Here is a 13333-nt window from a genome sequence, read left to right as displayed (position 1 = left end):
ACTGGCATTGTATTTTGTTTAATTATGTAGGCTTAATTATGATCATGTTGCAACTGCAAGTGGGCAGCGGAAGTTGGAACAAACTTTGTTACAGTCAGTGAGTGCCTCCTAGACTGCTGAGATTATAACGTGTGTGTGTGTGTGTGTGTGTGTGTGTGTGTGTGTGTGTGTGTGTGTGTGTGTGTGTGTGTGTGTGTGTGTGTGTGTGTGTGTGTGTGTGTGTGTGTGTGTGTGCGTGTGCGTGCGCGTATCCTCTTCTACTGTCTTTGACTTTGACCATGACTATGACATTTCATCAGAACATTTTAGAGATGTACACATACACAAAACAGGAAATCATCATATAAAGAAAGTAAAGAAGGGAGAAAAAAAATTAGGCCTACAGTATGGGGATAAATTAATTTACAGGGGCCATTCACTGCATGTCTTAATGACTGTTGGTAGGGCATTCCACATTTTAGTCCATCGTTTGAGCCGAATCTGGGTTGCAGTGGTTTGTTGAACTCCCTCTGTTAATGACAAAACATACGTTTACAACATTGCTAAAGCACAAAGTGGAACAATACAATCAAAACAAAATGTATGTAGCCTATTGAAAGTCAGAATCTCCAATAAATCAATTTCTATATGTAGGCCTACTGAGGTCACTCGGTACATAGAAATTCACACACACACACACGCACGCACGTGCACGCACGCACGTACGCGCACGCACACACACACACGCACGCACGCACGCACGCACGCACGCACGCACACACACACACACACACACACACACACACACACACACACACACACACACACACACACACACACACACACACACACACACACACACACACACACACACACGCCCTGCAGCTGATGTGTGAAGTCCACAGATGTAGTGCATATTTTAAGCCCCATGCAAGCAAACAGCTGCCATATCATCACCACCCAGAGGCAGGAAGTATGCAATGCTGTGGTTAGAAGCTTCCTTTACAACATAATTCCTCATTCAAAGGAAACAAGCCTGTCACACAGTCGCACCCAGAGAGCTGTGACACAATTTACACAGAATGGTCGAGAGATATACTTGTCAGATGTTCTGACACGGTTTCATTCATTTTGTTCACTTTATTGCCCCATATTTAGTATGATAGCTCATTGTGATGTATTCATATTTTACTTATTTATGCTCACATGATTTTTTATCCTGTCTTGGTACCACAAATAGTCTTTTCGATACTGTGGAAGATGATAACAGTTGACACCTGTCTTCAATTACAGTTGATTGTATTTCATATATAAATACCACACTTCCTGTTGTCTTGTCAACCCCATATGGACGATCAAGTGCATTGCTCAATTAAGGGTCCCTTGACAGTTAAAGTACAACCATCTCTCTTCTCTCTCTAGGTCGTCCTCAGACGAGCCATCCATCGTCGCTTCCTTCTTCTCCATACATCTGGCCAGCACGTTGGTGGTTCCCACAGCATTAGTTTGCTGGCTGGCAGTGCCTGGTGTCTTTGGCAGTGTCCTGCTAGTCTCATTCTCCTGGCTGCTATTTGCTGACTCACCCTTGGTTACCAACAAGAATCATACAGATTCGTGTTGGTAACATGTGTACTCTTGCTGATGTTAAGTACTGCACGCAGCAGCATAGAGACTTCTGCAGGGTTGGCTTCAGGGTTCAACCATCATTCATTCATGTCTTTCTTTGTCTCTTTCTGGTCCTGACTCCAGACTCCAGAGTGGCCCCAGCTAGTACTGCTGGTTTTCCTTATAGGGACTTACAGTATGCGCTAGGGTTGCTCAATGAACATAGCATATCTACAAGCTCACACAACACACTGTGACACGTGAGTACTGTATGTTGGCTATTTTTGGAGCACGACACTGGCGTGCAACTTAAGTGGAAATCACCCATGAACCTGATTAGACACAGCTAAAATGACAAGGTAATTAACACAACACTCGAATCAACACTACCACGATTCATGTCTCTAGGACCAGTGTCTGTAAATCAATAATCGTTCAGGAGTGGTGGAAAATTTCAACCTGTCTCTTTGCTTTTCCTGTGCAGCCAGTCATGTTATCTGCTGCATTGCATAACATACCAACAAAAGTGTGACTCCTTACCCTCCTTCAAAACCGCCATTAAATGGTACATGGTGCATTTATATAGCGCCTTTATCCAAGGCACTTTACATCGATTGTGCATTACATTCACCCATTCACACACACATTCATACACACATTCATACATCGATGGCTGCGGAAACCATGCAAGGCACCAACCAGCACATCAGGAGCAATTAGGGATTCAGTGTCTTGCTCAAGGACACTTTGACACTAACTCTGGGGGAGCCCGGGTTCGAACTGGCAACCTTGCGGTTACCATCCAGCCACTCTACCCCTGAGCCACCCCATTAACAGAGCACCTGTCTGAAATTTGTAACTGGTCCTAAAAAAGTCTTAACCTAACACCAGAATCCCCCCCCCCCCCAAACTGTACATATTTGTTTATTGGTAAATGGTGCATTTATATAGCGCCTTTATCCAAGGCGCTTTACATAGATTGTGCATTACATTCACCCATTTGATGGCGGAGGGAACCATGCAAGGCACCAACGTGCACACCGGGTTCATTGTCTTGCTCAAGGACACTTCTACACTAACTCTTGGGGAGTGCGGGATCTAACTCATACGGCTGTTCTACCGTCCCTTAGAGTATCTAAGTACCGTCCACTCGCCACTGACGCCCCTATTATTGCTACTACCCCTTGCTATTGCTATTACATTATTGCTACTAGTGTTGTTGTTGTGTCTTGTTTATTATTATTGTATATTATTGTATGTCTTTTAAATACCTTGATGAATTGAATACACATAGGACCACAATGTAAACAAGCCCCAATCATTGTAATATTCTACCACAGTACTATTTGCAACTTGTCCATTAAGGAAGAAGCAGACATTACTTTAGTAAACTTTAGTAAAATCTCTCTCTCTCTCTCTCTCTCTCTCTCTCTCTCTCTCTCTCTCTCTCTCTCTCTCTCTCTCTCTCTCTCTCTCTTGCTTCCTCTTTCTCAATCTGTTCATATCTTGAGCAAAAGTGTGAAGAAGATCAGTTGTACAAAATGCAAATCTTCACTCTTCAACCTCGGGGCAGAAAAGGCTCAATGTAAGCTAAATCATGAATAGAGAGACTTTCTACGAATTGTTATTCACAATGTTATAGACTAGTTAAAAATTGGAACAAATGTCTCATTTGCTATCTCGAAGCCATGGCGTGTGAACGAGAGCAGCTGGAGCAATGCGATTGCACGCATCACCTTAAGCAAGGCTGTGGCCGGACATGTGATCCATGCAGGCCAGGTCAGGTATAAAAGATAGCAGTTGCCCCATGTTTTCTGCTTGTGCTTTGTTGTTCACGATGAAGGGGCTGCTTGTACTGACCGCGCTGTTTGTAGCCGTTCTCGGCGAGGACACTTTTGAGGGGTAAGTGGACTAATGTCTCATATACTGTATTTGGATAAATGTATAGTTTCAGTGTATATCAATCAATGTATTTTCCCCATGGATACAGATTTTTCAGAAACTAGAGTGAGATCTATAGGACAGGGAAGCGGGCACTGGGCACTGTGTGGAACTGAACTCCTAATAGTGCACCTGGGCAAAGTAGATTTGAATTTGAATTCTTTGAATTCTCAGAATTCTCAGTTTTCACTGTCAACTTTCCTATTTTACTCTTTTGGATGAAAATGTGTCTTCCTTTAAAAAAGTGTTTTTTCACATTCCTGGCTTAAACAATACGCCGTTTCTCTCCGAAGAGACCTTGAACAATGAAATAACTCGAACTGAGCTCTTGTTTATCTCAGAGGCAAGGAAGCAACCAGGTGCTCAGGAGGTGTGCAGGTATACAAAATGTAAAAATAGTAAAAAGGTGCTCCTGGGATCAATCGGGATAACACATCTATAGAAAATAGCGGAGATCCGGGCACACTTACCCATTCTGGACGGGAACCCGTTTTGGTGTTTTAACTAAGCATTATGTTATACTTTAGCTATTGAAAAATAGCAGATCTACAAGCTCGTAGCGCGCCACCGAGTGGCGCGCTACGAGCTTGTAGGTCTGCTATTTTAGAAAAATCGTGAAAATGTGGCACAAATATTTGAATATATATTCTTTCAGAAGACTTATTTATTTATTTCGACGTCATCATCAGGCCTATAGTAAAAAAGGAGGAAAACTTTATTCAATAAAAGTTTTCCCCCTTTTTAACTATTAAGTGTGCTCGGATCTCCGCTTTTTTTAATATTCTTGTTTATCTCAGTTCGAAATAAAGAGGAGTATGACTGCATTTCTATTCTGCACCTGTAACGTTACGTTTGATTACACACGTAGTTCTGTCAGTATGCAGTTATATCACCGCAAATCTTTGTATTCTTTTTAAACACAGCCAATATCCAATACACAGTTGTTTTTTTATATGAGGCAGTCTGTCCTAAGTTCCAGTTCTTCAATTAGACATCTGGCCCACATCAATTTAATAGATTCAAAAAGGCCAAACACGCAGGCCTGGAATGCTGGTCTTGCGGTCCGGGCACCTAAGGGCTCCATTTTCGTCACCGCTAAAGCCCTTATCCCTAAACTTCTTTGCCTTTTTTAACTATTTTGAAAAATATTTTTGAATAGTTCAACTAGCCAATCTACATTGACACGTTGTGAGCTTGTAGACTGGCCATTTTAACTATTCAAAAATGTTTTGCAAAATAGTTAAAAAAGGCAAAGAAGTTTAGGGATAAGGGGTTTAGCGGTGACGAAAATGGAGCCCCTAGGCTGCAATGTAGCCTGATAGACAGTGTGTCATGGGGTTCGACTCCCGATCCCGACGGACTTTGCTGCCTGCTACTCCCCATCTCTCTCGCCCCACTTCCTGTCTATATACAGTACTTACTTACTTATACTTATACTTAGTTACTTAGTCATATCTCGGCACTCGGTGCCGCCCTATGAGCTTGCTACAAATGTGTACAAACCTTTGATATATTCTTTCCCAGCGAACGTTTTTAACTCAAATATTTGCTTCTGGGGGGTCCCTGGAACAACATACTTTGACATATGGGGGTCGGCGGCCAATTACACATAGTGTCGGGGTCTTTGATATGAAATAGTTGGAGAACCACTGACATAGAAACATAGGTTTTTCAGAAAACTGTCAGGATTTAGAAGACATTTTGTAGAATCTGGCCTCAGTCGTGAGTCATTGAACCGCATGACAACTGTCAAGCTCTTCCTCCTCTTGTGGTTCGAACCTCAGACACTGGACGAAGAGCAGTGACTGTGTTACTGTTGTGTTCCCCACAGGCACCAGGTGCTCCGCGTCACCGCCAAGAATGAGGTCCAGCTCCATCTGATCCGCAGCCTGGAGAACATGGAACACTTGCAGGTGGGCCAGGAGTCTTCATTACCACATTAACCCTACGTGTCCCTATTTTGGGCCTGTCGTTATAGGCAATAAGTAAAATAATAATAATAATAATAAGAAGAAGAAGAAGAAGAAGAAAAAGCATGGCAAAGAAATTGATATTTCATGAAATGAATAAAAAGAAATGCATCTATGCATCTTCAACCGCTTATCCGTAGTCGGGTCGCAGGGGCAACAGCTCTACCAGAGAGCTCCAGACTTCCCTCTCCAGAGCAACATTAGTAACTTCATTCTGGGGGATCCCGAGGCGTTCCCGGCAGATATTAGAGATACAAACCCTCCAACTCATCCTATTATACCCACATATTTATATTATAATGATTATGTATAACCTGGACATTTCACAAAAGTCCTTGATCATGTCACTAGAGTCTAACCCAGGGGTTCTCAACCCGTGGGTCGCGACCCCTCGGGGGGTCGCCAAATTATTTTAGGGGGTCCCCAAATTATTTTCAAAAAATAATAATAATATATTTTTTTAAATTTTATTTTCACGATTTTTCAAAAATAGCAGACCTACAAGCTCGTAGCGCGCCACTCGGTGGCGCGCTATGAGCTTGTAGATCTGCTATTTTTCAATAGCTAAATTATAACAATGCTTAAAACACCAAAAGGGGTTCCCGCCCAAAATGGTTTAAGGTTATTGTAGCAGTCATTTTATATTGGGGGTCGGGAGGGGGCGGGGTGGGGGTCCCGAGACGTTGCCAAAGCATTTCCGGGGGTCCCCGGCCAAAAACGTTGAGAACCCCTGGTCTAACCTACGGTTACACTGTTCAGATCAACCTGTTAATGGATAATGTGTGTCTTTCCTCTCAGCTGGACTTCTGGAGGGACGCCACAGATGTAGCCACCCCCGTTGATGTGAGAGTGCCTTTCCACAGCCTGCAGGCTGTCAAGGCCTTCCTGGAGAATGAGAACATCCAGTACTCCATCATGATCCGCGACCTGCAGGTAATAATAACAAGTGGCTTCTCAAAGAAGAGACACATTTTCATGGGAGGGTTATGGAAAAGCAGTAATGAACTTTACTTTAAGGCCTGACGTCGAAATGAATAAAAAGTCTTCTGAAAGAATATTATATTCAAAGATTTGTGCCACATTTTCACGATTTAAAAAAAATAGCAGACCTACAAGCTTGTAGCGCTCCACTCGGTGGCGTGCTATGAGCTTGTAGATCTAGTATTTTTCACCAACACCAACCAGAATGGGTTAATGAAAAAAACTAAAACTAACAGTAACAATTTATAGATTGATGATGAGTAGTAGTAGCAAAATTGCTTTTTGAGTAGATATAAAAGCTTTTTTTTTATCCAAATCAGATTACAAAGAGGGAACAGTTTATAGTTTATATATTTAATAGAGTTACAGTGTAGACTAGAGAGAATCCTAGCCTGTTCAAGGACACTTCAACAAGTCACACATGGCAGTTGTGAAGACTGGAGGAACATGGAACCACCCTTCCAAAATTATTTATTTTTATTTTAAGTTTAGGTTCTATGATAATGAACTGCTATTCAAAAACTCACGTTGCAATATATTTGAGTGAGATGCATTAGCAGAGAATCTGACAGGGAGACAGCATACTGGGGAGGTACAGGAGAAGGCTCTGGTATATGATTTGATGCCAGGCATGGACAAGACACGTATGAGAGACTCCACTCACTGTAGGTCTCCAGTATTAGTGCACTGTCACTGGCCAAAGGTCATGTAATATTGGAAAATATTATCCCAATACATAAAGCTTTATCATTACATTTTGACCTCCTGCCCTTTGCCTGCAGGCCATGTTGGACGAGGAGAAATCCCAGATGGCGTCTGCTGCTCGCTTTGCCCAGCCCAGGAGTACTGATGGTTTTGACTATAAGAATTACCACACCATCAGCGAAGTTAGTACCAAAACGCACGCACGCACGCACGCACGCACGCACGCACGCACGCACGCACGCACGCACGCACGCACGCACGCACGCACGCACGCACACACACACACACAGAACACACACACAGAACCAGAGAAAAATGCCAGTTAATTACATTTTCTGCAACATTATAGTTGACTCTATCAAAACACATTTAATATAAGGTACTAACGTATAACACCTAACCCTAATCTGAATCAGTGATGAAGACAAGTATTGTACAGTAGGCTACATGAGAACTACTAAATGAGGCCACAACAATGTGAGAATGGTGGATATCTGTAACAAAGGGGTGCAATGTTTGTTGGAGCTTCAAGTCTGAGTTGACTGTATAGAACCAGTAGCCTTGTCCTTATTTCTTCAGATCTACAGGTTCCAGGATATGCTGGTGGCTGAGAACCCCAGCCTCGTCAGCAAGATTGTGATTGGCCAGAGCTACGAAGGACGTCCCATCAATGTGCTCAAGGTATACAGACAGCCCGCAACAGATGCATTTTGAACAGATATAGAATTGAACCCATTTTGACCTGAGATCAGATTCTAAAAATGTCTTCTACATCCTGACAGTTTTCTGAAAAAGCTATGTTTATATGTCAGTCGTTCTTCGATTTTTCAAAAATAGCAGACCTACAAGCTCATAGCGCGCCACTCGGTGGCGCGCTATGAGCTTGTAGATCTGCTATTTTTCAATAGCTAAATCATAACATAATGCTAACACCAAAAGGGGTTCCCGCCCCAAAATGGGTTTTTAACACCATGTGAAAAACATGATGCCAATCCTTACTTCACAATTGGTAATAGTATTGGGATAGTTGGTATTACAAGTCCTGCATTGTCAATGCCAATGTATAAATATAATAATTAACCCGCTTCCGTCGTTGTAAAAAATAATCTCTGCTCATGTACAACTTTCTCTTTCATAGTTCAGCACTGGTGGAACCAATCGTCCCGCCATCTGGATCGACACCGGTATCCACTCCAGGGAATGGGTTACTCAGGCCACCGGTACCTGGTTTGCCAAGAAGGTGCTTAGATAGATAAACATACTTTCTTTCGTATTATTTTTGTATTAGCATCCAACCCTTTAGAGATTAAACCATGATGTAGTGTTTTCAAAGTATTACTCATCTTCCTCTGTTGTAAGATGTAACATGCTTAGACACAATGATGCATGTCAGTGCCTCAATTAGCCAGATGGGGGCAGTATAAGGACATTTCTAACTGTTAGAAATTTGACTTTATTGTTAGAATCTAACAATATAGTAACTATTTGACTGTGACACATGACAGCTAATCAATGGGTTTTAACCCATTTTGACCTGAGATCAGATTCTAAAAATGTCTTTTACATCCTGACAGTTTTCTGAAAAAGCTATGTTTCTATGTCAGTGGTTCTTCGATTTTTCAAAAATAGCAGACCTACAAGCTCGTTGTGCGCCACTCGGTGGCGTGCTATGAGCTTGTAGATCTGCCATTTTTCAATAGCTAAATTATAACATAATGTATGTAACCACCAAAAGGGGTTCCCGCTCAAAATTGGTTAACTGAATGACTTTTCTCTTTCACTGGCTGCTGTAGATTACGACGGACTATGGACGTGACGCTGCCCTGACTGCCATCCTGAACAAGATGGACATCTTCCTGGAAATTGTGACCAACCCTGATGGTTTCGCCTACACCCACACCAAGGCGAGTCCCTCGTAAAATCCATATAGAATAGATATGTTTTGTTTCAACGTACGCATCCTGACCTCCAATAGAAAGAGACAAGTAGGTCTACTCAACAACATGGGATTTGATTCTCCATGCTATAGGCTAAATAGATGATTAATTAAGAATAATTAAGAAGCGTACCACCTATGTAGACGTGCTGTGGCGTGACAGCTTGGCTGACAACACTGCAGAGCTCAAGAACCTGATGTTGGATAGGAAATTGTGGAGGGCAGCGATCCAGGAATCCCGAGTTGGTGTTGGCTTGACCTCACTCTCGCAGCAACTAAGATGATTAATAATGATCTTCCTAAATTTAAATGATTATTGATACTATTATTATTACTATATATTTCCCCCCGAAAATTGATAGGTGTCATTTGGGGAATTCATTATTTATACTTACAGTAGCGTGTTTTTTAATGGCCCTTACAAGTGTGTACTTCTCAGAGTTATGGATGTCCTTGAAATTAAAAAAAGTTTGAGAATCACTGGTTTATATAAATACTAATATTTTATAGTGACACAGATAGCCTAGTACAGCCATAGTCTCTCTATGATGAATTCCTGTTCTGTTCTTTGACTATATAGAAGTGTCTATTTGTACGTCTCTAAATGTTTTGATGAATTGAACATGGTGGACCCTCTTGTAAACAAGTGTAATGCTTAATTGGGTCGTCCACTCACAGTTAACAGTCTTTGTATTGAGTTTGTGCTTGAAATGTACTGTAATTCTGCAAACTGTTAATAAATATTTCAATCAATCAATCAATCAATCAATCAATCAATCAATCAATCAATCAAAGCAAATGGGTTGATTTTCACAACACAATAAATAGTTCAATACGTTTTGATGAGGCTCAGATAGCTATGGCTCACTAAATCCAAAGCAATAAACTCTAATAACCCAATAGTTATTGATCTTTTTCACAGAACCGTATGTGGCGTAAGACCAGGAAACCCAACAGTGGCAGTTCTTGTATGGGAGTCGATCCCAACAGGAACTGGGATGCTGGCTTTGGAGGTACTGTAAATATACATTCATATTAGTGTTGAGATTATTATACACACACATTAAAGGTATATTCAGTGATTTCACTTATTCAAATATCACTTATTTTTTCTTATTTTTTTTGATAATCCTCACTACTATAAAGTGTGCTGACCATATAAGGAGTTCCTCCCTGTCCCCAGTGAGCCCATGGGGTCAAAAAACCCTAGTTTCGGTTTGGGCTTTGGGTGGCAAAGCCTTCATCCAATCAGGATGAGAGGGGCCTTCCTCCAATCATGATCGAGTGGGGCGGGCATTGGTGCATGTGCTGTTGGTCTGTTGTACTTCCCCCACTGTAGAGCGTGTACATGTGCACATCTTGTTACCGGGTGGACCGGGGTTTTTTCCAAATCACCCAAATCACTGAATGCTCCTTTAATTGGTTAATCAAAAAATATATAAAATGACACAATTTTAAATAAAAACATAATAAATATAGGACATACAGTGAATGCAATCAAACACACTTCTTTAAATATTCATTCATATATTTTTTTGATATGCATGCACATGAACCTAGACATCCCCCCCCCCCCTCGCAAAATCGATTTGCTCCCTCATATAAGTTTGAACACGTTCCTTCCTTCCTATAGGCGCTGGCGCCAGTGGCAACCCCTGCTCTGAGGTCTACCGCGGACCCCGCGCTCACTCCGAGTCTGAGGTCAAGGCCATCGTGGACTTTGTGACGTCCCACGGCAACATCAAGGCCTTCGTGTCCATCCACGCCTACTCCCAGATGCTGCTGTACCCCTACGGATACACCACGACCCCCGCCAAGGACCAGCCCGAGCTGGTGCGTTGATAGCAAAGCAAAGTTCTTTGTTTACCCAGGGAAGTGGACTAAGCTCGAGATGCTTGTTTACAGCCACACCCTGCTCATAGAACATTTCATGGTAGGGGTTCAATGCCTTGCTCAAGGGCACTTCAGCGGTGGTAATTTTAACGTGCCGGTCCGGGGATTCGAACTGGCGACCTTTCGGTATCAAGACCGCTCCGCAAACCGTTCGGCCACCACTGCCTCTATACACATTCAGGCTGCAGTTAGTTTAACTTTGCATGTGTACGAGTGTATACGAATTCCTACACTTGTAGAAATATGGACACGTGAGGGTCTATTTCTACACGCTCAGACAGAAATACATTAACAGTGTGTATAGAGAATGAGCCAAAGTGCTCGCAAGCTGAGAATCTTTTATTTTGCCTTTGCTTATCTAGATTTTTACTCCATTTTAGGATTTTAGTTAACGCTCATCATGAGTGTCCCCTAGGGTAGGTACCCTCACAAAAACATGCAGTAATCCTGGTCTCTAAACTGCCTCCCCCTGGCCAGCCGGGGCGCCTGATGGAGGGGAAAGGAACTGGTCGGAAATAACGTGTTCCTTCCACGCGCTACGTCCAACCAGGGAAACTCCTCCCTGTCAGGTGTAAAGGAGCAACTTGGACACTCAGGCATGAAGGAAGCATGAGTTCAAGTCCGTTGCTCTCCCCATGTCTCCCATATATGGGGACTAGGTTGGCGGAGGGTGTGTAGAGCCCAGGATCACATTAGATAATTGACACAGGGGTGAAAAATGGGTTACAAAATCGTGGGATAAAAAATATTTAAAAAATAATGAGTGACTTGATAACTACAGTGCAGCAGTGGTCCATAATGTTAAGAATATATGGGTCATTGAGTGAACAGAGCTGACTTATACATAATATAGCCTACAAACCATTTTGTAACATAATAGGCTAAGTGAAGTTTAGGATGAAAATTCAGACTGTCTATGGTAGAGTATATCGTAATGTTGTATATCGTATGTTTCTGCCCACAGCACGAACTGGCCAAGAAGGCCATTACTGACCTGGCTTCCCTGTATGGCACTCGCTACAGATATGGAAGCATCATCAACACTATCTGTAAGTACAATAATAAGCATATTGTATGTGATGGAATCGTAGAACATTATGGATAACATTCTTATAGACAATTATAAGAATGGCGCGCTACGAGCTTGTAGGTCTGCTATTTTTGAAAAATCGTGAAAATATTTATTTCGGAAAAGATTTAGAAGATTTTTTTTTAATTTCGAGGTCAGGCCGGCTCAGAGGGCATAATAAGCTGTGTGTAAAATAGCTCGAACCAGTGCTGATTATTTCGTTAGGACCCGCTACAGTGGTGTTCGATACGAACTTAACCGGGATGTGGAAACCTCTACTTCAATGCTCTATGAGTTGCTTAGCCATTAGCCAGTTATTCTGTCTCATCTAGAAGACTTGTACCCAAGGTAATACAAGCCATTCAAGGTATATGGGTTGTAAAGCCAGATACCTTGAATCGTATATGTTGACCTGTTGGAGATACCGCGTGCGTTGCCTGGAATCAGGTTTAGAAGCCATGGGAGCCGCCTTTTATGCTGTGCAAGTCTAGTGTTACGATGATGTCACCACAGTGTATATCCATCTTTGGAGTTTCTACATTAATCTGATGTCAGCGCTGGATATCGCTGTTGTCTCCATATATGGGACTAGGGTTATCCCATACATGGAACTCTAAGTGAAAGCCTTCGCAACACTGTGGCCTATTGTACCAGTTGGATACAACAAAATAACATCATTGTTTGTCTCACTTCAGACCAAGCCAGCGGAGGAACCATCGACTGGACCTACAACCAGGGCATCAAGTACTCCTACACCTTTGAGCTCAGGGACACTGGCCGCTACGGATTCATCCTGCCAGCCAATCAGATTCTCCCCACCGCCACGGAGACTTGGCTCGCTATGATGGCCATCATGGAGCACACCAACAACAATACCTACTAGACGTGAGGAGGACTCTAACAATGACATCTTTTTAAGCCCGATTCATACCTCGCCGCACGACAGTGTAAATCAGGCTTTAGCCTCTGAAATGTCATCAGTGGAAGATAATTGGCTATTTAATAAACATCGTCTTTGTCAATAAATGGTATTATTATAAACCTCTGTATATGAACTGGATTGTTAGATGGCATGCAATACAAGATTAGGATCATGCACACATTACATTCTCAACACATTTAGACCTGAGGCTGATTCTAAAAAAAGTGGCTTTGAATTCCTTTTCTGAAAAACCCATGTTTTTATGTCAGTGGTGCTCAACCTTTCCATGTCAAGGAACCCTGCGGACTCCCATTCCAGCCAGGGACCCCGCC

At 42.4% G+C, this 13333-nt stretch overlaps 1 protein-coding gene across 2 annotated transcripts; it reads left to right on the top strand.

Annotated features, from left to right (window-relative positions):
* Positions 1 to 1815: 1815 nt before the first annotated feature.
* On the top strand, positions 1816 to 13085 carry cpa5 (carboxypeptidase A5). 2 transcript variants are annotated; one of them, XM_079501084.1, is made up of 13 exons: positions 1816 to 1943; positions 2069 to 2149; positions 3428 to 3486; positions 5357 to 5438; positions 6294 to 6428; positions 7259 to 7363; positions 7761 to 7862; positions 8320 to 8421; positions 8975 to 9085; positions 10040 to 10130; positions 10751 to 10950; positions 11975 to 12059; positions 12775 to 13085. In XM_079501084.1, exons 2-13 carry the CDS (start codon positions 2147 to 2149, stop codon positions 12960 to 12962), a joined length of 1263 nt encoding a protein of 420 aa, XP_079357210.1. In that variant the 5' UTR covers positions 1816 to 1943; positions 2069 to 2146; the 3' UTR covers positions 12963 to 13085. The 2 variants fall into 2 exon arrangements, with proteins under 2 accessions (XP_079357210.1, XP_079357209.1); XM_079501083.1 differs by lacking the exons at positions 1816 to 1943; positions 2069 to 2149 and having other exon boundaries at positions 3364 to 3486.
* The last annotated feature ends 248 nt before the right edge of the window (positions 13086 to 13333 follow it).

Source organism: Electrona antarctica, assembly GCF_951216825.1.
Source record: "Electrona antarctica genome assembly, chromosome: 5".
In the NCBI taxonomy this organism is placed as follows: domain Eukaryota; kingdom Metazoa; phylum Chordata; class Actinopteri; order Myctophiformes; family Myctophidae; genus Electrona; species Electrona antarctica.
Note: the sequence above shows the minus strand (reverse complement) of the source record. Positions and strands in the feature narration are given on the sequence as shown.

Bases quoted from the DNA above. Each gene is read 5' to 3' on its own strand.
- cpa5 (XM_079501083.1), top strand. From the start codon at position 3,392: ATGTTTTCTGCTTGTGCTTTGTTGTTCACGATGAAGGGGCTGCTTGTA. The intron at 3,487-5,356 runs GTAAGTGGACTA...TGTTCCCCACAG, and splicing joins GGCGAGGACACTTTTGAGGG to GCACCAGGTGCTCCGCGTCA. The intron at 7,863-8,319 runs GTATACAGACAG...TCTCTTTCATAG, and splicing joins GTCCCATCAATGTGCTCAAG to TTCAGCACTGGTGGAACCAA.